The sequence below is a fragment of the Heterocephalus glaber genome, unplaced genomic scaffold (genome assembly GCF_053883595.1).
Source record: "Heterocephalus glaber isolate CG9 unplaced genomic scaffold, H.glaber_assembly_v1.0 deba00001452, whole genome shotgun sequence".
Classification (NCBI taxonomy): domain Eukaryota; kingdom Metazoa; phylum Chordata; class Mammalia; order Rodentia; family Bathyergidae; genus Heterocephalus; species Heterocephalus glaber.
Genome location: NW_028258302.1, coordinates 17,157,377 through 17,181,285, shown reverse-complemented (window position 1 = coordinate 17,181,285; position 23,909 = coordinate 17,157,377). Strand labels below are relative to the sequence as shown.

General features: G+C 38.2%; 1 protein-coding gene and 1 non-coding gene across 2 annotated transcripts in view; one reads left to right on the top strand and one right to left on the bottom strand.

The window, feature by feature from the left end:
* Window positions 1-23,909, top strand: part of Clic4 (CLIC family member 4) — a 60,835-nt gene that overhangs the window by 16,920 nt on the left and 20,006 nt on the right. The window contains exon 2 of the mRNA XM_004850602.4: window positions 15,987-16,096. Within this exon, the coding sequence (XP_004850659.1) occupies window positions 15,987-16,096 (110 nt within the window). The remainder of the gene's footprint in view (window positions 1-15,986; window positions 16,097-23,909) is intronic.
* On the bottom strand, window positions 485-591 carry LOC147827249 (U6 spliceosomal RNA). The gene has a single exon (XR_015452843.1). It is a non-coding gene; the product is annotated as a U6 spliceosomal RNA (small nuclear RNA).

Genomic DNA, 23,909 nt, shown 5'->3' with positions numbered 1-23,909 from the left:
GTGTTCTTGTGTGTACCAATGAATGTACTGTTTTTTTTTTTTCTTTGCAAACTTAGCTCTATTGATGCAGTTTATTTCCTTTAATTTTCTATTGTAGTCTGTTGTGGTTCAAAAGAACTCAGATAAACAAACTTGTTACAATTCACTTGAAATAAGAGTAATTTGAGAACTTGAATGCTGAGTTAGTGAGTCAAGCACGTGGCTTTAGTGACATGGCGTTAGTTGCCCAGGGGCTTTTTCTCTAGATATGTCCTGTCTTGTACAATGGACACTACCAGGTTGTGTAAGTTGAATGCTTGAAATATGTCCAGTTTGAATAGAGAGGTACTATAGTTACAAAATATACATCGGATACGGAAGAATTAGTACAAACAAAAGAATGTAATGACCTGTTATGTTGATTACATGTTGAAATAAAATTTAGTAGTGTTAAGCTAAATTAAAAACTACTTAAATTCTTACACCTATTTCTTTTACTTTTTTTTTTAATGTGGAATGCTTTGTGAATTTGTATGTTATGTCTGTGCATGGGCCATGCTGATCATTTCTGTGTCATCCCAGTTGTAGTATATGGGTTGCTGGAATGAGCACTCTATGTTTCCAATATAGAGTGAATTTAAAATGACATGTAAAATTAAAAAATAATATTGGTGGCCCACATTATATTGGTTGTCGCTCAGGTAATTTACTTGATATTGATGTCCCTATGGATGAGATGATGGTTGTACTGTAAGAATTGTGAGACTAGCTAGGTGAGCTTCTAGCATTTCCTGAATCCTGGTGTAAAAAACTGGATCCCTATGGTTGGTTGTTTTTTTTTTTTTTTGGTACCGGGGATCCAATTTGGATCCTTGAGCTTGCGCAGCAGGCAATGAAACCACTGAGCTAAATCCCTGGCCCATGGATCCCTATGGTTGATGATGTGGACCTGGGAGTTCAGACCTCAGTTCTGCCATTGCTCAGAATGTGTGACCTATGTCAAATGTCTGAATCACAGGTTCCTCACTTGAAATAGGAAAACAGTATCTACCTATTTCCAGACACCTGTGGCAATAAAGTTGATTCCGACAGGAAAAAGGACTATGTCCATGGTCATCTTTTTTTTTTCCCTTTCGTGTCAGTTAGCCCCCTCCCCCAACTGACAAAGTGTGTTTTTGTTGAAGATTTGGAAGAAAAAAGAATGGACTCTGAAAAGAGGAGATGTTGCCTTCTAACAGTCAACATTTTTAATTAAATGTTTATAATTTGTTCTAAAAAAATAATAGACTTTGCTTTTCCTGACTCAGGCTTTTGATGAGTGAATGTAAATAAGCAGAACTTGTAGTTTTCATTGTGATTCTGTTTGCTTAGATGGAAAGTCTAATCACTGGACATCTAACACTTTTAAAATGATTCTGGCTGAGACATTTCAGATATGATTTTAGTACATATTAAATTCTTTGTTTTCATCTTCAGCATATACTTCAAATAGGTAACAAAAGTACCCAGAATCTTTCTCAATTGACATTAATTTCCTGCTTTTTTTCAGCTGGTAGTTTTTGATTGTCTATTTTGTATTCAGCATTTTTCTTTTTCTTTTTTTGGGGGGATTGAACTCAGGACCTTGTGTTTGCCAGGCAGGTGCAGCACTGCTGAACTATATCCTCGGCCCATCATTCAGTGTTTTTTATTCAAGAAGTTTGTTATATACTTTAGTGCCAATTCAGGACAGGAACGGAATTATCACATATAAACATTTGGAGATTTTCTTAAATATTAAAAAAGTCATTATAAAAAGGCAAATGGTACAGAGCTATATAAAGTTAATCGCCCATTTCCTACTTCTCCCCAGGTCTATCCCGAGATAAATAGTGTTAATTATTATATTTTAGTGTTTGGATAAATAGTGTTAACCTTCCATACCTTATCAGGATGCTGAGGTTATGTTTTTTTTTTTTTCCGGTACCAGGGATCGAACCCAGAACCTTGTGTTTTCGAGGCAGGTGCGGTGCCACTGAGCTAAATCCCCGGCCCTAGTGGTGAGGTTATGTAGAGCTGTGGTATCTTTTTTTTTTTTTAATTTTTATTTTATCCCAACTCCCCTTCCCCTTACGCCCCCTCCCCACCCTGTGTACAAAAGCTTTGTTTCCATTTTTTCCTTCTATTTTCACTTTTTTGGGTCCCTTCTTTCCTTTCTCCCTCCCCTCTCCCTGGTTCCCCTTCTCATTTGAATGTTTTCTTCCCATTTCCCAATATATATTATTCAGTTTAGTCCTTATTTCCACTTTTGGTTTCTCATACCAGAGAAACAATGCGATATTTGAACATTTGTGTCTGATTTATTTCACTTAAGAGTATGGTCTCAAGGTGCATACATTTAGAGCTGTGGTATCTTTTGAGGAGATTTCCCTTTCCATCCTACAGCAGTTTATAGGGCCACCCACATCCCCATCTTGATGCTTTCCCCGACTCAGTTGCTCAAATCAGACATTTAGGATCATTTGATTTCTTTCCCTCTCTTCCCTCATCCAGATCAACCACACATGTTTAGGACTGTGCCTTCCTGATTCAGTGTAGCCTTACACAGTCCTTCTATCTCCATTCCCTGTATCTGATAACGATCCGTATTTCACCACAGCTACAGTAGATCTCCCTGCTTCCATTCTCCATTACCTCCGTGTCTTCACCCTGTTTTCCAGAGGCTAAAGCAGTGATGGTGAACCTTTTAAGAGTCCAAATGACCAAGCTGCAAGTCAAAAGCCACTTACTTGTTGCAAAGGGCCAACACTGCACTTAAACCTGAATTTGGAGATTTTCCTTTAGAAAAAATATCTCATGCATTAACATCTTTTGTAACAGAGCTTTCAGTGATACAAACAGCTTTTTATTGAAAGGTAAAAGTTTGCATTTGGCTTTCTTTTGCACAGTTAATGTGATGTTTGGTGTTGTATGCATGCTGCTAATTTGTCAAACCTTGGCTGGTGCGACTTGGCTCATGAGCCAACAGAAGGTCAGTGTGCCTCCTGTGGTACACGTGCCATAGGTTTGCCACCACTTGGTAAAGTATTATTGTCTTCGGTGGAAATAGGATTTTGCCCTCATGTGTCCCCACCCATTCACATCCTTCAACAGTAACTTATTGTGTGGCATTCTTCACCTCCTTCCTCCCTCTTGGAAGTTCCATGAAGTCAGAAATAATGTTCTCTGCTTGACACACACTTTTCTACTGAGCACTTACCCCATGCTGGCAATATTAAGAGCTTTTTCGTCTGCTTACTCATTTAGTGTTCAGAACTTGTTTGAAGTAGATAGTAGATAGTCCCATTTTATATATAAGAAAACAGGCCCAGAGACCATAACTTGACAAGTATCACACAGGTGATGGCGAGAAGAACTAGTATATGAAACCAGACATTCTGCTTTCAGTCCTTGCTGTTAAGCATTGTGTTAAATGCTTTTTTCCTGTAGAGTAGGCTCTTAGTTAACATTTATTAAATGATTAAATAAATGGTTCCCTCAGTTGAGTGTAAGACTTGCTGTTTAATTTTGTCTAGAAAGTCATGATGCCAATACAACTTTCTCTTGTACTCATGGTAGTCTAGCAGAGACTAGATTTTGCGTGGCTTGATAGGTGGGTGTGGGGGTGTACACCTATAATCCCAGTTACTTGGGAGGCTGAGGCAGGAGGATCACTGTGAGTTTGAGGCCAGCCTGGGCTACACAGTGAGCTCAAGGATGACAGCTTGAACTATAAAGGGAGACCCTATCTCAAAAAAACTAAAAACTGGGCTGGTGATATAGCTCAAGGGCACTGCGCCTGCCTCACAAGCGCAAGGTCCTGAGTTCAATCCCCGGTACAAAAAAAAAAAAAAGAACAAAAAACCCCTAAAACTTCAACTCCCCACCCACCTATCCAACAAACTACTGTGCTTGGGAGATAGTAGGCCCTCAGTGAGTGTTTGTTGAATGTTGAGCAAAGTATATCTGTGTCCTAGGTAAGGAAGTGTTCTCTGAGGAGAGCAATGAATGAAGAGAGAAAGCCCAGACTTAGAATTTTTTTTTTCAGGTCTTAGTTCACAAGTTTATTATGAAAAACACTGCAGCGTTCCTGTGCAGTAACATTGTCTTACAGGAGGGGAACATTTCTGTTCAGAACAACTCACCAGGTTCTGACAATAACAAAGAACAACATGGGGCTGAGATTTGAGAAGAGAATAAACTGAGTGCAGACAAATCATACAGTTAAACAGTATCCCTAAAAATAAACAACATTTTCAAAACTCAAAAGTAGAGGGGAGGGTTGGTACCTATTTTTAAAAATGTTCATTAAGCACCAGTGATTGTTTGCTGCTATTATCTACAGTCATGCTGAGTAAAGCTATGGCTAAATGGAAGTTCAGTCATATTCATGAGGTATTAATGTTTACATCTTATTATCTGCAGTCTCAGAGAAAGCAAAAAGTAACTACAAATAGCGCTATGCCAGAAACTGGTTTCTTGACCAACAATGTCGCCTCAACATGCAATGAACTGGTTCATTCTAAAGTGGTCACGGCTGTTGATGACAAGAGACTGTATTTTTATATGGCATATCTTTTGGTCCATATGAAAACAAGTTTTTTGAATGTTAACTAGTTTCTGACACTCTGGAGTTACTGTTGGTCTTCCTGTTTCCATTAGGTCAATAAATGGTTCATGGCAATACTGTACAAGTTTAAAATTTCATTACAGGAAGTAGCTCAGACTTAGAATTTAAGTAGCACATGACAAAATGGTAACCTGTGGAAAGTAAAACTAATTGTAAACAAACTGGAACCCTGAAATATTACTAGTTTTACTTTATGCAATAGAGTTTTCTTTTTCATTTGTCCTTTACTCACATAAAGAATTTTCTTCTTCATTTCTTAGCATGTTTCCATTCTTCCTACTCTTTTTGGGAGTAGAGGGTGCTGGGGATTGAACCCAGGGCCTCTCTCACATGCAGACAAGCACTGTACCACTCTAGTAACTCTATCTCATCCCCCTACCGTCCCTTCCTGGAATAGAAAACCAAGACCCAAAGAGATTAAGTAACTCATGGTTAGATAGCCTCTAAATGGAAAATTTGAACTCTTGCAAGTCAGTATTGGTCCTGGCCCCTAATATCACAACAGAATCGCTTTCTTCCTGACAAGCAAAATTATTTAGTAGTATAATATTGTAATAAAATTTTATAATTGTGCCACCGGCCTCATAAGCGCAAGGTCCCGAGTTCGATCCCTGGTACCAAAAAAAAAATTTTATAATTGTTCTAAACCAGATATGACTTTCTCACAGCATTTTATAAAAGGACCCCGAATCACCAAAATTGTCCTTGACATTGTATTTGGTCTTAAGGCGAAACCCTTAGAAACAATAATGTCATATACTGTTTTGCATTTAATAGTTACTGGTCTCTGCTTCTTAGTTTGTGCGAAATAAGAATGTTCTTGAATTTGAGTGTCTGGGTCTTACGGGGGCTTTAGGCTGGCTTGGTTTAAGTTTGGGTATTTACAAGTTTAAGGCAAGGTAGCATTCCTTTAAATGGGACAGAGAAGGTTGTTAAAAGCAAACAGCGAGCTGATTACTGGTCAACAAGAGTCCAAAAGTCATCATAGGAATTCAAAGTTTAACCATGGAACAAACTTTCCAGTTTTGTTTTGTTTTCATATTTTTCCTTTTTGTCAGTGATTATGAAAATATGGTGTATCCACCATGTTAGAATTGCTTGAAGTATTTGTTAAAAATTGTATTCTTAGACCCTACCACAAATACACTGGATCAGAATATCTGGAGGTGGGGCCTGTGAATCTGCATTTTAAATCCACCACTTTGAGGATTTTATGTATCCAGATATTTGAGAATCCTGCTCCTATGTATTTGTTACATAGATTTCCTTCATCTTCAAGCACTTTTCCTCATCTATTCTATAACTTGGGATTTATTTAAATTTTAATGTTTTGGGTGGGAAGGTTTTTGTTTGCTTGCTTTTTTAAAACGAAAGATTCATATTCATATTATAAATATTGACAAGTATGAAAAGGTATACAATGAACAATGGCTACTCCCTTGACTTTAGAGCGTCGTGCTGTTCAAACTCACTTTATAGATGAGGAAAGCTGGGAGTGGTGGTGCATGCTTGTGATCCCAGCACTCAGGAGGCTGAGGCTGGAGGATCTCTGTGAATTCAAGTACAGCTTGGGATACATAGCTAGACCCTGTCTCAAGAAAACAAAACAACAAAACCCAACAAAAATATATACAAGAGGAAAACAGCCCAAAGAGGTTAAATCACTTTATCAAAGTCACTTAGGAAGGAGAGAGTGGATGGTCTGAGAATTTGGCTCTAGATTCGTGCTCTTAACTACCATCCTCTGCTGAATTAAGCATAATGATTAACTAGATTAACGCATATGATGAGCTTGTTTTGGGAGAGCAGAGTTCATCTTTAATATGGTACGTATTCCATGTGAACTCTTTGCAACCTATCTTGGTGTTGTATCTGGCTCTGGTGGTTGGGCATCCTCTTGTCATTTTAAGTAACCAGTTCCACTGTAGATTTGTAGGGCTTTTTGTCCGGGAAGTAGATTTCATGAGTTAGTGATGCTGAACAAGGAAGTGGTAGCAACTGAAGTTTCTTTTTTTTTTTTTTTTGTGGTGGTGGGAATTGAACCTAGGGCCTTGCCCATACCAGGAAAGTGCTCTACCACTAAGCTGCCTCCCAGCAGCAACTGAAATTCTTGCAGTGTCTTGTCCTTGGCTATGTTTTATTTATATAGAATTGGGAATGGAGTAATTCTTTTGCTACAAAGCATTTGACTTTATTCCATTATGGTTCTAACATATGGTTATGGCCAGGAACCAGTGATATAGGCAGTGCATGTCGGAGAGTTTTGACTTTTTTTTGAGACAGTGTCTTGCCAAGTAGTCCAGGTTGGCCACACCGTGATCCTCCTGCCTCAGCCTCCCCAGTGCTGGGATTATAGCCATGTCCACCATTCCCAGCTGATTTTTGACATTTTTTGTTGTTGTTGTTGTTGTTTTTTTTGGTACCGGGGACCGAACTTGGGTCCTTGCGCTTGCAAGGCAGGAGAGGGAACCACTGGGCTAAATCCCCGGCCCCTGTTGTTGTTGTTGTTTTTGTTTTTATTTGGTACTAGGGATCAAACTCGGATCTTTGCGCTTGGCTTGCGGGGCAGGCGGCGGCGGCACCACTGAGCTAAATCCCCAGCCCTGATTTTTGACACTTTAATAAAGGATATCTTTGCTTTACTCCTTGGTGGACTAAACCTTATATAGGCTATTAAAGGATAGGACCATAATATTCTGTGTCATTTGGAAGAACTTAATGTAGAAGATTCTTAGATTCTTTCTCGTTTCTTACTGTTTTCTGAAAGACAGTAATCTAAAGATTCTAATGAGTAGGGTTTTAACTGAGGAACCTGTTGTTAGGCCTTGGTTCGGTACCTGATGTGTTTTTTTTTGTTTTAATTCTTTTTTTACCTGATGTGTTTTTAAACTCACTTACTGAATTCTTACTGTGTGCCAGGAGTTGTGTGTATCCTTACTGATGTGACCCCCATAATAATGATGTAGTAAGTCAGGTTTCACAGATGTTAAGTAACTTACTGATAATTACGCAGCTAATCACGTTGTAAAGTTACGATTCAAATTTAGATATGTCTGATTCTGATTTTAGTACATGTGCTGCCAGAGAGAGCACAATACGTCTGATTCTGAACCTGGTTTAATTCCTGTGTACTGTGTAGACCCTATAGAAGGACCAGAGGTTATGAACATTTAGGCTCCAAACCTTGGTTCTAGATGATAGGTGTGTCTAACCTGCAGCCTATGTTTTTTTGGTACCGGGAATCGAACTTGGGACCTTTTGTTTGTGAGGCAGGCTGTGGAACCACTGAGCTAAATCCCTGGCCCTGCAGCCTATGTTTTTTATTAGGTGTTTAAAAAAAATGTTGTAATGGAAATAATTTTAAAAGGGCTAGGGCTTTAGCTCAGTGGTACTGCCGCCTGCCTTGAAAGCTCAAGGTCCGTCCTGAGTTCCATCCCTAGTACAAAAAAAAAAATTTAAAAAATATAAGAGGAGTGTTGTTACTTGTTTATGTAAGCTCTAGGCTATGTTTTATAGGTGGCCCAAGGCAATTTCTCTTCATTAAAAAAAGGGGAACCAAAAAAAAAAAGGGCAGGGTAAAGATTGAACATACCTGTTAGCATGTGTTTAGCAAGAATTTCTGAACAGATAGAAGAGGCCAGATGATGTTCCTGTTTATCATGTTGTTTTGTGACTTGTCAGCTTGTCTAAATCAAACAAGCCATTTTGAGTATTCAGACAGCTAATTTAGATCAGAATCTACAGTAAAGATAAATAGAATATTGAAAATTTTAAGTTCTTGAGGCAACACATTGCTAGAAAATTTGTTAAGGGAAATAATGTAGTAGTCAGGAGCCCATTCTTACTTTTAGGTTTCAGCTTTCTCCCTTTCCCCAATCATCATTACCCCTCATCCCCAGTCCCAAAGAAGAATGAAGTTAAAGCTCTTTTTCTTGGGTGTTTTTAAGTCTCGGTAGTTTAAAGGCTGATTAAACTAAGTTTTCTATGTGAGCAGTTCCTTAACCTTGACTTGGTAAAACATTAAAATACGTATTTATGGTATCTGCTGTTGACCCCTATTCTGGAGTGTAAGTGTTATTTCAGCAGTTTCTCACTAAATACCAGCATTATGCAATTCAAAAATTACAGCAGGCCTGGGAGGAGGGTGAGGCTAGGAGTGCGAAACAGTGGATATGAGAAGAACCCCAACAGCAAATCGAACAGATGGACAGTAGGTCCCTAACTTATGCACATTGGAGTTGCAGACTTTCACAGATATGAATAGACCTCGTGTGTGTGTGTGTGTGTGTGTGCGTGCTTGCCCTTGCGCTTTTTTTTTGCTTTACATTGTTTGTGTTATAGATGTTTAAGACTCACTTTGTTAGACTTACAAACAAATCTGACTTACAAATATTCTCTCGGAATGAAACTCATTCTGGGACTTACTGTACTCCTTTCCTAAGAACAAAGCTCAATACCAGGCATGGTGGTACACGCCTGTAATCACAGCACTTGGGAGGCTGAGGCAGAAGGGTTGCTGTGAGTTCAAGGTCAGCCTGGACTATGTAATGAGGGCCTGTCTCAAAAAACAAAAACAAAAAGAACTAAAGCAACAAAACCCAAATGCTAAGATTCATTCTTCATCTGGAAATATGTATCACTGGGATTATTTGAATTTTCTAATTTTAAGAAGACATTTTTAAATAACACAGAATCGTACTATTTATATATTCCAAATTAAAATATTTTCTGGTATTTGTTTATCATACATAGAATCTGTTGATACATGTTTAAAAACAGTTGACTAGGTTGCTTAATTTTTCTCTCAATCCCTGCCTCCTGCCCAGACTCTGACTATGTATTCCAAGCTTGCCTTGAATGTACTGTGAAGCCCAGCTTGGCCTGTAACTCCTGTCAATCTTCCTACCTCAGTCTCCTCAGTGCTGAGATTATATGTGGGTGCTACCATGCCCAGCTAAAATAGCTTTTTGCATATAATTCATACACCAAATAATTCACCCATTTAAAAGATAAAAATCAGTGGTTTTTAGTTCACTTACAAACTTATGTAACCATAACTAGAACCTGGTTTTATGACATTTCTATCACCCCCCCCCAAAGAAACTTAATCCCCATTATCAGTTATTCCCCCTCCCTCATAACCCTGGGCATCCACTACTCTGTTTGCCTGTTTTGGATATCTCACATACATGGAATCATATAATATGTGATCTTTGTGACTGGCTCCTTTTACTTAGCTTATTTTCAAAGTTCACTCAAGTTATCTCATGTGCCAATGTTTCATTGCTTTTTTTGGTCTAATATTCCTCTGTATGGATATACTGTATTTTGTATTTTTTGGGGGGGTGGGTACCAGGATTGAACTCAGGACCTTGCGCTTGCCAAGCGGGCAGCAGAACTACTGAGCTAAATCCCTGGCATTTTGCACATTTTTTTTTTTTTTTTTTTGGTACTGGGGATCAAACTCTGGTCCTTGTCCTTGCAAGACAAGCGGCAGCGGAACTACTGAGCTAAATCCCCGGCCCATTTTGTACATTTTTAAATGTTGCTTCTTTAATACTTCTGACAGACTTGCTGCTGGAAGGATAGTCTGTGGTAGTTGAGTCTGTTTTTCTTTCTTTATATATCCCAGGCTTGGAATAAAGAAGCAGGAAACTTGGAAACAATAACAGCCACTGACAAGACAAAAAACTAAAAACCAAAAACCAACAGACATACAAAAATGAAAAATCTCTTACAAAATCTTGCTCCCTGCCCAAAGAATCCAGAAAGGGAGAATCTAAGCATCACTGAAAGGCTTTAGACAAAAACTGTTTTACTCGAAGCACACACAAAAAAAGAAAAACAAACAAACAAACCCACCCTAGATTTCCATATTCCGGTGGTGGTGTGCAATTTAACAAATCCTTCTCTGATGAGCTTAAATGGTCTTCGGTGTTCTACTCTTTTTTTGCAGGGGAGGGTACCGGGGATTGAACTTGGGTCCTTGTGCTTGCGCAGCAGGTGGCGAAACCACTGAACTAAATCCCTGGCCCAATAATGAGGTTTTTTTTTTTTTTTTGGTACTGGGGATCAAACTTGGGACCTTGTGCTTGTAAAGGCAGGCACCAGAACCACTGAGCTAAATCCCTGGCCACACAGTGTTCTACTCTTACCAACAGCACATCAGTGTTCCTTGCTCTTGTATCTTTAGACCTCAGTGTGTTTCCTAACAGGAAAAATTTCTAGATATAAAATTTTTGTGCCATAGCATACAAATGTAACCTTCAAAAGTGACAAGTAGATGAATGACATCATTACCAAACAAATTTATAAAAGATTTGATTTCAGTCTTTTTTCCCTATTTAGATCAAGTAATTTTTATCATTCTGTCTTCCAGTGCACTAATTCTTTTCTCTGTACCTTCCATTTAGATTTTGAACCGGTGCTAGTTAGCTTTCCATTACTATCACAAAATACCTAAGATAATTAAATTATAAAGAGAAAAGTTTGATTTTAGTAACAGTTTTGGAGGTTCCAGTTGCCTTGGGCCTCTGGTGGGTGTACTGGTTGACAGTGGCTGGGAATGTGTGGCAGGATAAAGAAAGGGCAAGGAAGCCAGAGAGGAAAAGGTGGGGTCTCACAGCCTCGTTTAAAGGTGTGCCCACCATGACCGAAGAGCCTCCCCCTAGGCCCCATCCCTGGAGGGTTCACAGCACCTTCCTGTAGTGCCCCTGGGGACCATGCCGACATTCAGTACCAAAACCATAGCAGAGCTCATCTGTGCAGCATTTTAATTCACCTATTATATTTTTTAGTTGTAAAATTTTTTTCTGGTTCTTCTTTTTACGTATGTTTCGTTTCTCTACTGATGCTGCTATTTTTTTTTTTATTTGTTTCCAGCTGTTGATAAGTGATCATTGAAGCAGTTTTATCATGGCTTCTCTAGATATTGTCAGACAATTCTAACATCTCTTCAGTCTCAGTGTTGGCATTTATTGGTTGCCTTTTTTCATGCAGTTTGATGTTTCTTGGTATTACAGGGCTTTTCTGTTGAAACCTGGATATTTTTGTATGTAAGACCTGGATTTTGTTTAACCCTTCTGTTTAAACTTTTCCGATGGGGAGAAAGAATAGTGGAGAGTGGAAGTCCAGGTTTCCCATTAGGTCTCTGTGATACCAAGGCACAGAGGCTCCGCACTGCTGGGAAGGGGTCAGAGTTCTACTTCCTCATGTGATCTCACTGATATTTCAGTAGAGGTGGCCTCCTGGTTGCTCGTCTCTCTAGCTAGGACCCTGACTCCATCCCAGCAGGGACTGTGGGGAAGGGCAGAGGAGGGACCCTCTTACTGGCTGAGGACTCTTCTCCCTCCTTGACCTTCTCGGATGCCATTCTGGCCAGGGGTGTACACCCTCCAAAAGGTTGATCATGTTAAATTAGGGGAAATATGTGTAATTTGTGAAAAGTGGATATATAATAGTGTTTCTGTTTTACTTTTTCTATATGTGAGGCAAATGCGGTAACACTTAGCTCCACACCCAGCTTTTAATCACATTTTTAAAAATTTATTTATTTATTTATTTTTGGTACCAGGGATTGAACTTGTATCCTTGAGCTTGTGCAGCAGGTGGCGAAACCACTGCGCTAAATCCCTGGCCCTTAATCACATTTTTAAAAGAAAAAAATTTGCATGAACAAGGAAAATAATATAGAATAATTAAACCAGTGATTCAAGGATACAGTGTCTGACTTTCTCTAGTGTTTCAGTTCTTACTTATTTTGAAAATAATGAATGTATATTAGTGTTAGAAACAGTGAAAAGGAAAGTATTTTTTACAGATAGTTTTCATAGATGATATGTTAGATACCTATATGTTCACGCTAATTTTTCTGCTTCTTACACAAAACTGGATGTAGAATAAAGATACCTGACTGCTGTACAGTGTACTTCCCAACATGCCACAGTGCCCTCCCTAGGCACCTGCAGCAGTGAACAGGCTGTACTAGAAGTAGTCAGCATAAACAGAGTAGCTTTGATTCTTTGTTAAAATGGAGTTGTATTAGTACAACCTAAAGGAGGAAGTTTTTGACTTGTGCCTTGTAGAAGTCTGAATTTCTCCACAATTTCATCATGCTTTTTATAAATACCACCTGCCTAGGAACTCCTAATTTTCTGATGCTATTAAAACTTTAGAAAAAAACTTGTTCATAGTGATTATATCTTACTTGTGATGAGTTTCGGGAGAGTAGTCAATAAAAAAGGGCATTTAAAAAAGATCTGAGCTTGGCATGGAGGCACACGCTTGTAATCCCAGCACTCCAGAGGCTGAGGCAGGAGGATCACTGCAAGTTCGAGGCCAGCCTGGGCTATATAGTGAGTTCAAGGCCAGCCTGAACCACATAACTAGACCCTGTCTTAAAAAACAAAACAACACAACAACAAAAGATCTCAACAGTATGCATGCTGTTATTTTTGTGTGCATGAAGGAAAGTAGTTATATGTGGTTTGAGAGGTGTTTAACAAACTTCTGATCTACTTGAAGGAGAAGTAAAATGAGAAAATTTGCTAGAAATTATAGACAAAGGGGTCAGTCAGTTGTGAAAGCAAAAGGGAATTTGCCTCCTTAGCAGGTCTTCATGAACCAATCTAGGTCCTGAGATTCTCCTACTTGAGGACGTGCCCTGCTCACCACTGTAGGAAATTATTTTTTGGTTTTAATCTGTAACCAGTCTGTACTCATCTCCAGCCTGCTTTAGAGAGTTTCTAAGTGCCATATACAGTATGTTTCTTGTATCTTCTTTACCTGTTAGGACGGGCAGCTTGGGAAATTACAGTTAAATTTAGAGATTAAATAAATGAAAAAGGATGAAGCCATAGGCTAGTTTTTTGTTCTATCAAAATTTTTTGCATTTTCAATTAATGTCAAATTTGGGATACTTGCTGGGGATTTAGCTCAGGGTTCCAGTGCTTGCCTGGCAAGCACAAGATCCCAAGTTCGATCCCCGGTACCAAAAAAAAAAAAAAAAGGGATACTTTTTTTTATACCCCTGTTGGTAAGTATCTTAAAAATAGGAAAAAACAGGAACAGCAAAATTTGAGTAATCAAAAGCTGCAAACCTGGTGTGAACATATTCATCACAAGCCCCAAAAGACAGTGTGTTGACTGTATTTGAGGCAGTCTCACTTACATGTTACTAGTGTTCCCTGCTGCAGATGGATGGTGAGCATTTTCAGGATAGCAATAGCTGGGTGTGAGGGTGTTAGTTGATTGAGCACTGGAAGCCATCTTGGACTGTGAGAAAGGAACATCACCCTGATGTTCCCACACCAGCGTTTCCCACTGTGTCTGTAGATGCCCCCTTGGATTTTCTTGGCTGCCAGGAATAAAGTGAGGACTCCTGGGCCCCACCCAGGAATTCTGCTGAATCAGAATCTTTGGATGTGAGGCCAGGAATCTTTATTTTAAATGTTTTTCTTGGATTATTCTCAATCACACTAAAGTTTAAAAACTAGGCCTTCATTTTTATTCATTCATAAGTACATTGTTGTAGAAGTTGCAGTATTAGGAATTTATGATTTAATCTGGCTACAAATCCTGTGGGTTTTTTTGTTGTTGTTGTTTGGTTTTTTTGGTACCGAGGATCGAACTTAGGTCCTTGCGTTTGCACAGCAGGCAGCGAAACCACTGAGCTAAATCCCCGGCCCATGTGTGTTTTGATAATATAAAAAAGATCAGGCTTTTGGTTTTTTTTTTTTGTTGTTGTTGTTTTTGAGACAAAGTCTCACAGTGTACTTCAGGCTGGCCTTAAAACTCATTATGTACTTGAGGCTGTCTTCAAACTCAAAATAATCTTCTGCCTCAGCCTCCTGAGTGCTGGGATAATAGGCATACGTCACCATGCTTGGCCTGTTTTTTTTAAACCACATTCATTTGTTAACTATCCCATGCTGTCTCATTAGAATGGAGTTCTAAGATCCTCCTTATATGCCCAGTTTTTGTTTCTTACTTCTTCCAACTCCCATTGTTTTATGTATGTATGTATATATATGTATGTATTGGTGTGGCATCAGGGATCAAACTCTGGTCCTTGCGCTTGCGAAGCAGGCAGCAGAACCGCCAAGCTACATCCCCGGCCCCTATTATTTTATTTATTAAAAAAATTATTTTTTGGTTTGGAGATGGATCCCAGGGTAATTAGCCCATGCTAAGCACGAGTTCTACATTGAGCAACATGCTCAGGAACCAATTTCCATTAGTTAAGGAATTAATGACTTTTGATTGATACATCATTTTACTGAAATGTTTCTGAATTAACTTTAGGACAGTGATGGCAAACCTTTTGGAGCGTTCAATGTTAACAAACAGCCTGGTGTGGTACTTGTGCCATAGGTTTGCCGCCACTGCTTTTGGCTAATAAACAGTACTTTTACCACCATCTTTGAGTGACTTGTTGAAGTCATTTCTGTAACTCTTCATAGACTTCATGGCCTCATAAAGAGGCTGTGTTGATCACCAGAAAAATGCCAGAATATTTTCTTTTCTCCTTTGTAAATGTAGGGCATACCCGATTAAAGATATAGCCCACTTGAAATTTTTTTTTTTATTACCAAAGATTGAACTTTGGACCTTGCACTTTCGAGGAAGGCAGCGGCACCACTGAGCTAAATCCCCAGTCCTCCCACTTGAATTTTTAGAAAAATTATGCCTCATTGTTGAGCTCAGGGAAGTCATCTGTTTCATTCATTAAATAGGGTTAGAAATAGTTTATTGTAAAGATATCTTTTTTTTTCCCTGAAGGAATGTGTGAAATGGAATAGGGGATATTTATAATGAACTTTTTGTTGAGTGTGAGGTGGGTTGGCAGGCACACCTACAAGTTTCCCTTTTACATTACTTTATGAAGAATACTGTCAGATAGAATAAGACCTAGTTTTTTACATTTCATAAAATCATGGTGGAGTTTGCTTTTGCACTGAAGCAGGAATGTAAGTACCCACTGGGTCAGAATAGCCATTAGCCACATGTAGCTATTTAAAGATACATAAAACAAAAAATTTGGGACATTGGAAGTAGCCACATTTTAAGTACTCATCGGCCAGATATTACCAGTGTTCACCACACTGGGCAGTGGTAATATAGATTCTCCTGGCCATTCCAGAGCATTCTCTTGGACAGCACTGTGCTGGACTGGTCATTTCTCAGAATATTATAAGGCAAGTGAAAGACCAAAATAATAAAGAGCTGGCTTTCTGTCCTTCTTTCCACAATGTAACTTTTCCTGTCTTCTAGTACTCTTGATTAAAATTTGTAGAAACTTCTGTCATTTTCAGTGGCATCATTTTGACCTTTTTTCTTAATATTTAATTCTGTTTTGCAGGCCGGCAGTGATGGTGAAAGCATAGGAAACTGCCCCTTTTCCCAGAGGCTCTTCATGATTCTTTGGCTCAAAGGAGTTGTGTTTAGTGTCACAACTGTTGACCTGAAAAGGTAAGACATGGTTGCAGTTTGGGATCAGTTGAAGTTGAGAGTATATACTTCACTATATTTTCAGTTTGGTCCTCTTCTTATTCTTCACTGAGACTGCATATAAAGAAAATATGTTTTATTAAAATTCTGATCGTTTCTGGACAAATTTAACTTGTCTAAATATTCTATATAATGTTCTATGTTAGTAAATTGCATGTGGCTTCGCAGTCTTTTTTGGAACTATTTTATATTTACCTTAAATTTCATGAGCAGCACCCAGAGCTAAGTTTTACTGTGGATACGGTGAAATCCTTGAATTTTCTAGTGTGAACATGGAGCAATGAAGAACTCTCAGTCCTTCTTTGTCTCAACTGTGCTAAATACATGACTTCTTGTAATCTGGACCCTGAAAGAAAGCAGGATTTTTAGAAGGCTCAATACTGTTATGGTATATTTCATTTAACTTACTTTTCAGGGAATAATCAGGAGTTTTCTGTGACACAATTTTAATCATATTTGATTAAATGTAGGTATAAATAAAGTAAGAGTAGTTATCCTTGGCCCTGTGATTGTTCTTATTATTTTTTTTTTTGGTACTGGGGATCGAACTCAGGTTCTTACACTTGCGAGGCAGGTGCTGGAACCACTGAGCTAAATCCCAAGCCCTGTTCTTATTATTTGAAAGGTTGTTTATAACTTTCTCTCCATAGAGCAGAGTGAAGAGGGCTGAAAAAAGCCCTAACCAGTAAGGAGCTCCTTTTCGTTAGGAATTTGTATTTTTCCTTATCAACTAGGTCTGAGGTAAAGTGCAGTCCCAAAATATTTAAAACAAAGTTTAAGAATAGTTATGTCAGTGGAGAATCTAGGATTTGGTAGTGGAAGTGTATTCCTTTGACATAAGTGCCACAGCATTGTTCACTATTATTTTTTTAAATATATCAAGTCATGGACAGCATCCAGAGAGCAGTATTGATGGACTGTCAATTTGATGGGTGGCATAATTGATGTACATTAGCCTTTGTGAGCATCACATCCAGAGTTATCTGTGAACTGTACTCCAGTTCCCAGTTCTAGGTTAAGTTACTTTGGAATCTCTGTTGATGCCTTAAAATTATTCTTTGCTTATTTCCAATGCTATTAAAAAATTTTTTTTGTAGACTTAAAATGTATTGAAATAAGCCATGAAATCTTCCAGAAACCCCTTTAGTTATGTATATAAAAGTAGAAACCAGCCTTTGAGATTTGAAACTACAGGGTCTTGGGAAGACATTACCTAGTTCGTATTGGGCAGAGCTATTTTAAGAATGACATAAGTCTGTAGTTACCCTTCTCTTACTTTTTTTTCCCTGTATGATTCAAAAAGGAAGTTTCCCAGTATAACTCCTAAAAATAGACCATGCCACCAGGCATACACCCTTACTATGTCCTAAAATACGTGAATTTCTCCTATTCCATTTTTGGCTTGGAACAAGTGAGTTCACTGCCATGCTTTTCATGTTCACTGAAAAAGCCTTCTTTGCTCAACACAGTGCTTGATTGTGTTGTATACAAACAGTAGTGAATCTGGTCCTGAAAATGAAGTGAATCCATCATGGCTATTTCAGTCATCTGTTTATTTTCATTTATAGACTTTTAAAGGCATTTTTAAAGGCATTGTTGCTGTAAATTGATTCATATTTGGAGATGTATATATGTTTGAGAGTAATGTACTCTGCATATAAAAAGTTATGCGTGTAAAGTAGGCATTCAGGGACTTGTAACTAGAAAATGTTATAAAGTGCGTATTTCCTAGGGCTTTGTGTAAAATGAACAGTAGAGAGCACTTAAAACTGAAGCCTGTGTTTTTTTTTTTTAGAAATCTTAGATTCCCCAGTACATCTTAAAAATGCTTTTTAAGGGCAACTGAATGTGCCCAAGTGGTAGAGGATGATGAGTCCCTTTTCCCCTAGAGCTGGTTGTCGGTTTCCCCTTTACAAAGATAATTCCTTACAAGTTTAAGCTTTATCCTCTCAGACCTTTGCAACAGTAAACATTGGGTAAAAAAAAAAGTAAAATAAAGTTGTCACAGAAGAATGGAACATCCTATGGTAAAAAATATCTTTCATAATATATTTTTAAAACATTACATTTGACTCTAGAAATCTGTGTGGGAGAGAATACCTGTAGTGCTTAGTGTGTTGCTTTTGATGGTAATTGCCTAGTTCCTTGGTGAAAAGTACTGATTCTAGAACAAACCACTGGAGAACAGTAGAAATAGCTCCCCTGAGAGCTATTTAGAAGCCCACTTTATGCTTTGAAAATACGGTTGTTGCATGGCATTTCATCCATAAGGAACAAGCCCACTTCTAGTGCTGGGACTGCACCACACATTCTCTTTGAATCTCAGTTGGTGTTAATAACTGTTCTGGTGGTATTCATCTGTTCTTTGTGAAGCTTTGAACGACCACCCATTACTTGCATCCAGGGCAGCCTTAATGCTTTAGTAGTTATTTCCAAACCTAATTTTCTATTCGTGTTACAGTTGTATTAAAGGAGTTTTAGATTAAAAAAAAGTATCCACCTTCAGAAAGAATTTAGATTTGTATCAACTGCCATTTGAACAAAAGCTGCATATATGTATGTGATGGTATTAAAATTGGCGCACAGTTACAGGTATTAGCATATGTCACCAAATGGGGGAGCCACCATGGCATAGGAGGGAGTATCAGGACTAAGGTCTGACTAGAGAGAAAGAACCGTGCCGTCTTATTTCACTGGCACCTTTGAGCAGCTGCCTCAGCTCCAGGGCAGTTAGTTCCTGTTTAAGTTCAGGAGGAGGGGAGGGAGACTAAGATGTCTTCAGTATCATCTGTGTGTAAGGTATTGTTTAGGGTACTTTTTACTATTTTCAGACCTGTTATTGAATAGAATTCATTGTTTTATAGAGGTTTTCTGGCTCACAGATTCATGCAGGTGATCAAGGTCTTTGTTTTTTTGTTTTTGATACTGGGGATTGAACTCAGGACCTTGTGCTTTTGAGGCAGGCACGGGTGCCACTGAGCCACATCCCTGGCCCTCCAGGTCTTTATTTGAAGACCTTCACTATCTTCATTTTGCCCAGGAGTGCCTAAATCAGAGATTCGTATCTTTACAGCATAGTTAGATCTTAAACCTTTCAATGTTGGGGATAAGCTTAGGAAGTAGGCAAGTGGAAGAGAAAGCAGGAAGTATAAGAATGGTAATATGAGAGAAATGAAAGATTCTGGCACACCGACCTGATGTAGCTGATGCAGCATACTTGTTGGGATAAACTTTTCTGGTTTTGAAAAATGGGGGTAGAAATGATAACTTTAAGAAATTAGCTTTTTATTGTAAAAGTAACAATGCCTGCAATGTTATCAGTGAATAAAATCCTCCATGATATTCTCTTAAGAGACTAAATTGGAGATGAGTTTTTAAAAATCTGGGAAATGTTTCCATTCTCCAATTCTCACCTTAACATGAAGCTGTCTCATGTTTTGCATTGTCCTTAGTGATTTCCTTCTGCTTCAGATGTAAATGTACCACCTACAATGTATTGTATGAGTCACATTCACATGTAAGTTACCATAGCAATGGCATAAAGTTTTGGAAGATTATTGTGATAATTTAAACAATTTTGCAATAATTTAAAATGTTACTATGAAACTGATACTGGTAGTTGTGCCATCTCTTAAAAGACAAATTATAAACTCAGAACAAAGTCTGGTTCCAAAATAGTCTTCAAGTAGTTTACTTTCATTACCACGTCTCCAGTTCTACCCTTCTAAAACAGTCTTTAGTAAGTTGAGAAGAAAGTTCCACTTCCAGACAGATCTTCCCTAACAGCAGCATAAAAGACCCACGGAGAGAGACCAAGCGGGATACAACAGGACAGCTTTTAGAGAAGTCACCCATTTCCTGCTGCTGGCCATTCAGGAGAGTACATCTCCATTCTTCCACTTTGCAAAGCTGAGTTGCGCTCCAGGAAGCCCCTAGAGCAGTGATGGCGAACCTATGGCATGTGTGTTACTTGCTTCTCTCTTTTTTTTTGTGGTACTGGCGATTGAACACAGGACCTTGCATTTGCCAGGCAGGCGCGGCACCACTGAGCTACATCCCCAGCCTACTTGCTTTTCTTCGAAGACAAAAGATATTAATGTATAAGTTGTTTTTTCTAAACTAAAACCTCAGTATTCAGATTTAATTGCAATGTTGGCACTTTGCAATAAGTAAGTGGAGTTTGGGCTGCAGTTTGGACACTCTTCTCTAAAAGGTTTGCCATCACTGCTTTAGAGCAACCCTACAATTGTGTTTCATGAATAAAATCTGAATCTTGCATGTATTTCTCTCATACATGTGTGCACATGGGAAGAACTTTGCTGCCATGTGTTTTTTTCTTTTTCAAGATGATTTCAAAGGTTCAGCCACTAGAACTGAATTAGAAAAATAATTAGTGAATGCTTTTCTAAACCTGTTATCAACATAAACTCTACTTACACAACTGTTATTAAAATATGTTAAGAATTCTAGGGCCGGGGATTTAGCTCAGTGGTTTCGCCACCTGCTGCGCAAGCGCAAGGACCCAAGTTGGATTCCCTGGTACCAAAAAAAAAAAAAATAATAATAATAATAATTCTAGAAACTATATTTGAAATCTTTTCATGGGTGCTATTTTCTTTTTAAAATATTTCCCCACGAATTGATATTAAAATAGACACAGATTAGCAATATGGTGTACCACATTTAATCAAGTCAGTAACATCCTTCACTTGAACTGGGTAGTTGCTTAGTATTTAGGAGTCGTGGTGTGTGTCTTTTGATGAGTGTGATTAATTTATTCACTTAGTGGCTTTAATATTAATCAAGCCAGAAGATACCAAATCTAGTAAGGCATAATTAATAGGAGTAAAATGTTCTGAAACTAAAGGATTCTGTGGTACTAACTTTTGTGTAAGTGGTTATTTACATAGTACCTAGTATCCTTTTGTTCTGTGTTAATCAACTTTATGTCTTGTAAAGCAGCGTTTTAAAACAGGAGCTCAAAAGATAAGTTTTGCATACTTGGTACTTTTTTCTCCATTTGCTGAGTTAACTAGTTACAGATAATCATCTTCGTGAGCCAGCTCCAATGTCATGCAGCTATGCTGTGCTCATTTTATAAGCAGTGGCTGGAACTGAGTCACCAGTCCAGTGTTCTCTAGTTATTGCAAGTATATTGAACTAAATTTTAATTGAAAGTGAGCCACTTAAGTTTCTTACAATGTTTGCTCCTTTAAAGCTCTTCCTTTTCCTGTATTTGTTTCTTGTTTTTGTTTTGCTTTATTTCCTTTTTTAAATCTAGAAACAAAATGGAAAAGAACAGAATAATTTATTTCGGCCACAATACTTTTAGAATAAATAAGGCTAAGTATGGGGGAAACCTTCCAAACACTGACGATAATCAGGGCCTTATTTCAAAGGCTCTGTACCATTTGCTTTTTCTAGACATCAGTTAAGGGAAACATTTGAGTGAGTTGAATATTTGTTGAAGGTTTTTTATGAAGTAAACCAAAGATGTCCCCGAAATTTTAGCCATTCCATTGTCTATCAGTTCAGTTTCATTTATCTCAAATTGCAATTCTTGCAGTCTTAAGTTTCTGTTAAGTATCTGTGAAATGAATCTTTATGAGTCTAACGGAACACCTGAGGCCCTGAAGTGCCAGGGAGGGAGGCCTCTGTTTGGTTGATGACACAGTTTGTAAGACAATTACCTCACTGGTTAGAGCTTGTGCATTTAGTTGCAGTCTGCCAACCCATTTAGAACCACTAAAGTTTCTCAAATCTGCTTTCATTTGGAACAAGGACTTGAGATGGTTGTCCATCTCAACAGTTTTATCACCTTTTGGTTTTTATATTTTGTTTGTTTGACACAGGGTCTCGCTGTGCATCCAGGCTGGCCTGGAATTCATGGTGATCTTCCTGTCCCAGCCTCCCAAGTGCTGGAATTACAGGTGTGCACCATCACGCCCAGCTTTTATCATTTAAAAAATTAAAAAATCTATATTAGCTTTTCAGTAGAAATATGATGAATTAATCACTAGTCACTAATAGTAATGGAGAATTGGTAATAATTGCTTGGTTTCACTTTCCTTGCTTTTCTGTGTTTTCTAATTAGATTTTTTATTACAAATCAGTTAATACTAGATAACCACCAGTTATGAACCATTAGCTCTATTAAAGTTAAAACTACTGATCTTATCTCCTGTACAATGTTTTGCTGATGTGATATTGAAAGCATTCTATTTGCATACTTTTGTTTAGTTCACATCCACCTGCATTGTTTGATTTGATCTTTACAGGCAAAGCAGGTCTTCTAGACAGATGAGAAAACCCAGACCCAAAGAGAGCATGAGTTACTCACTTGGCGATGATAAATGGCAGAGCCATTCAGTTTGGGACTTCAGTCCTTTTTCTCCAGTCTTTGGTTCTTTATTCTCTGCTGTGCCACCTTTTCCCCTCTCTATTAAATGTTTTTGTTTGGAAAGCTTAAAAGCTGTCATAATTAATTACACAGGCTATAGCTGTTACTTATTTTGGTCCCCTCCATGGGTTATTTACTTATTTATTTATTAATTTACTGGTACTAGGGATTAGACCCAGACCCTTCACACTGAGCTACATCCCCAGCCTTTTATTTATTTATTTATTTTGGTACTGGGGATCGAACTCGGGTCCTTGCGCTTGCGCATCAGGCGGTGAAACCACTGAGCTAAATCCCCGGCCCCCCCAGCCTTTTAAAGATTTTTTTTGAGACATGGTTCCACGAGGTTGCCCTGGCTGGGCTTGAATTTACCATCCTTCTGCCTCAGCCTCCCAGAGTGCTGGGATTACATATAGGCATGTGTCACCATGCTTGGCTCCATGAGTTTTTTTGTTTTTGTTTTTGTTTGTTATGTATGTATGTATGTATGTATGTTTTTGCTTTTTTGAAACAGGGTTTAGCTATGTAATTTAGGCTGGCCTTGAACTTAATGTGTAGCCTGGGCTGGCCTTGAACTCATGATGATTCTCCTGCTTCAGCCTCCCAAGTACTAGGATTACAGTTGTGTGCCACCACACCTGGCTTCCATGAGTTATTTTAAAGTATTGAGTCTAGTCTTCCCCTCTGTCCTCTTCTACCCTGTTTATAAAAAAATTATTTGTAAAACGAAAGACTTCTATTTCTACCTTATACTTAATTGACTCTTATACAAATGTCAATAGTTTTATGACTTTGGAATGAGAAAATTATTTTCCAAGTGTTCACATTTTGTACATGACAGTATTAAAGAACCTTTATTTCCCCTTGTATTGAGGACTGTACCCAGGACCTCACATGCTAGGCAAGTGTTCTACCAAGTGAGCTACATCCCCACCCCTTAAAGAACTTTCCTATTCATTACTGGCATCGTTTCATGAAAGATGTGTGTTGTATCTTCCTCTTTTGTGTTTTTTTTGGGGGGGTATTGTTTTGTTTTTATTTGTTTTTGTCAGTGCTGGGCATGTAGTCCATGGCCTTGCACACACTAGGCAACTGTTCTATTGCTGAGCTACATTTTCAGCCTCTTTTATATTTTGTACAAGTTTTATTAGCTTTCTTGCTTTTATAAGATATGCTTTTTCGTTAACTCTTTAAACTTGAAAATCTTAAAGTTTGAAAATAAGTATATAAATCTTGAATTGTTAGTGTATCTAGACTCTTCATTATGAACAAGGGTCTTCCTGAGACAAGGAGGAAATAAATTATAAATGGAAACAGATGGAAGTCTGTGAGTGAGGACCTAAGTAAGTGACTTCCAGACTAAAGATGACTGTG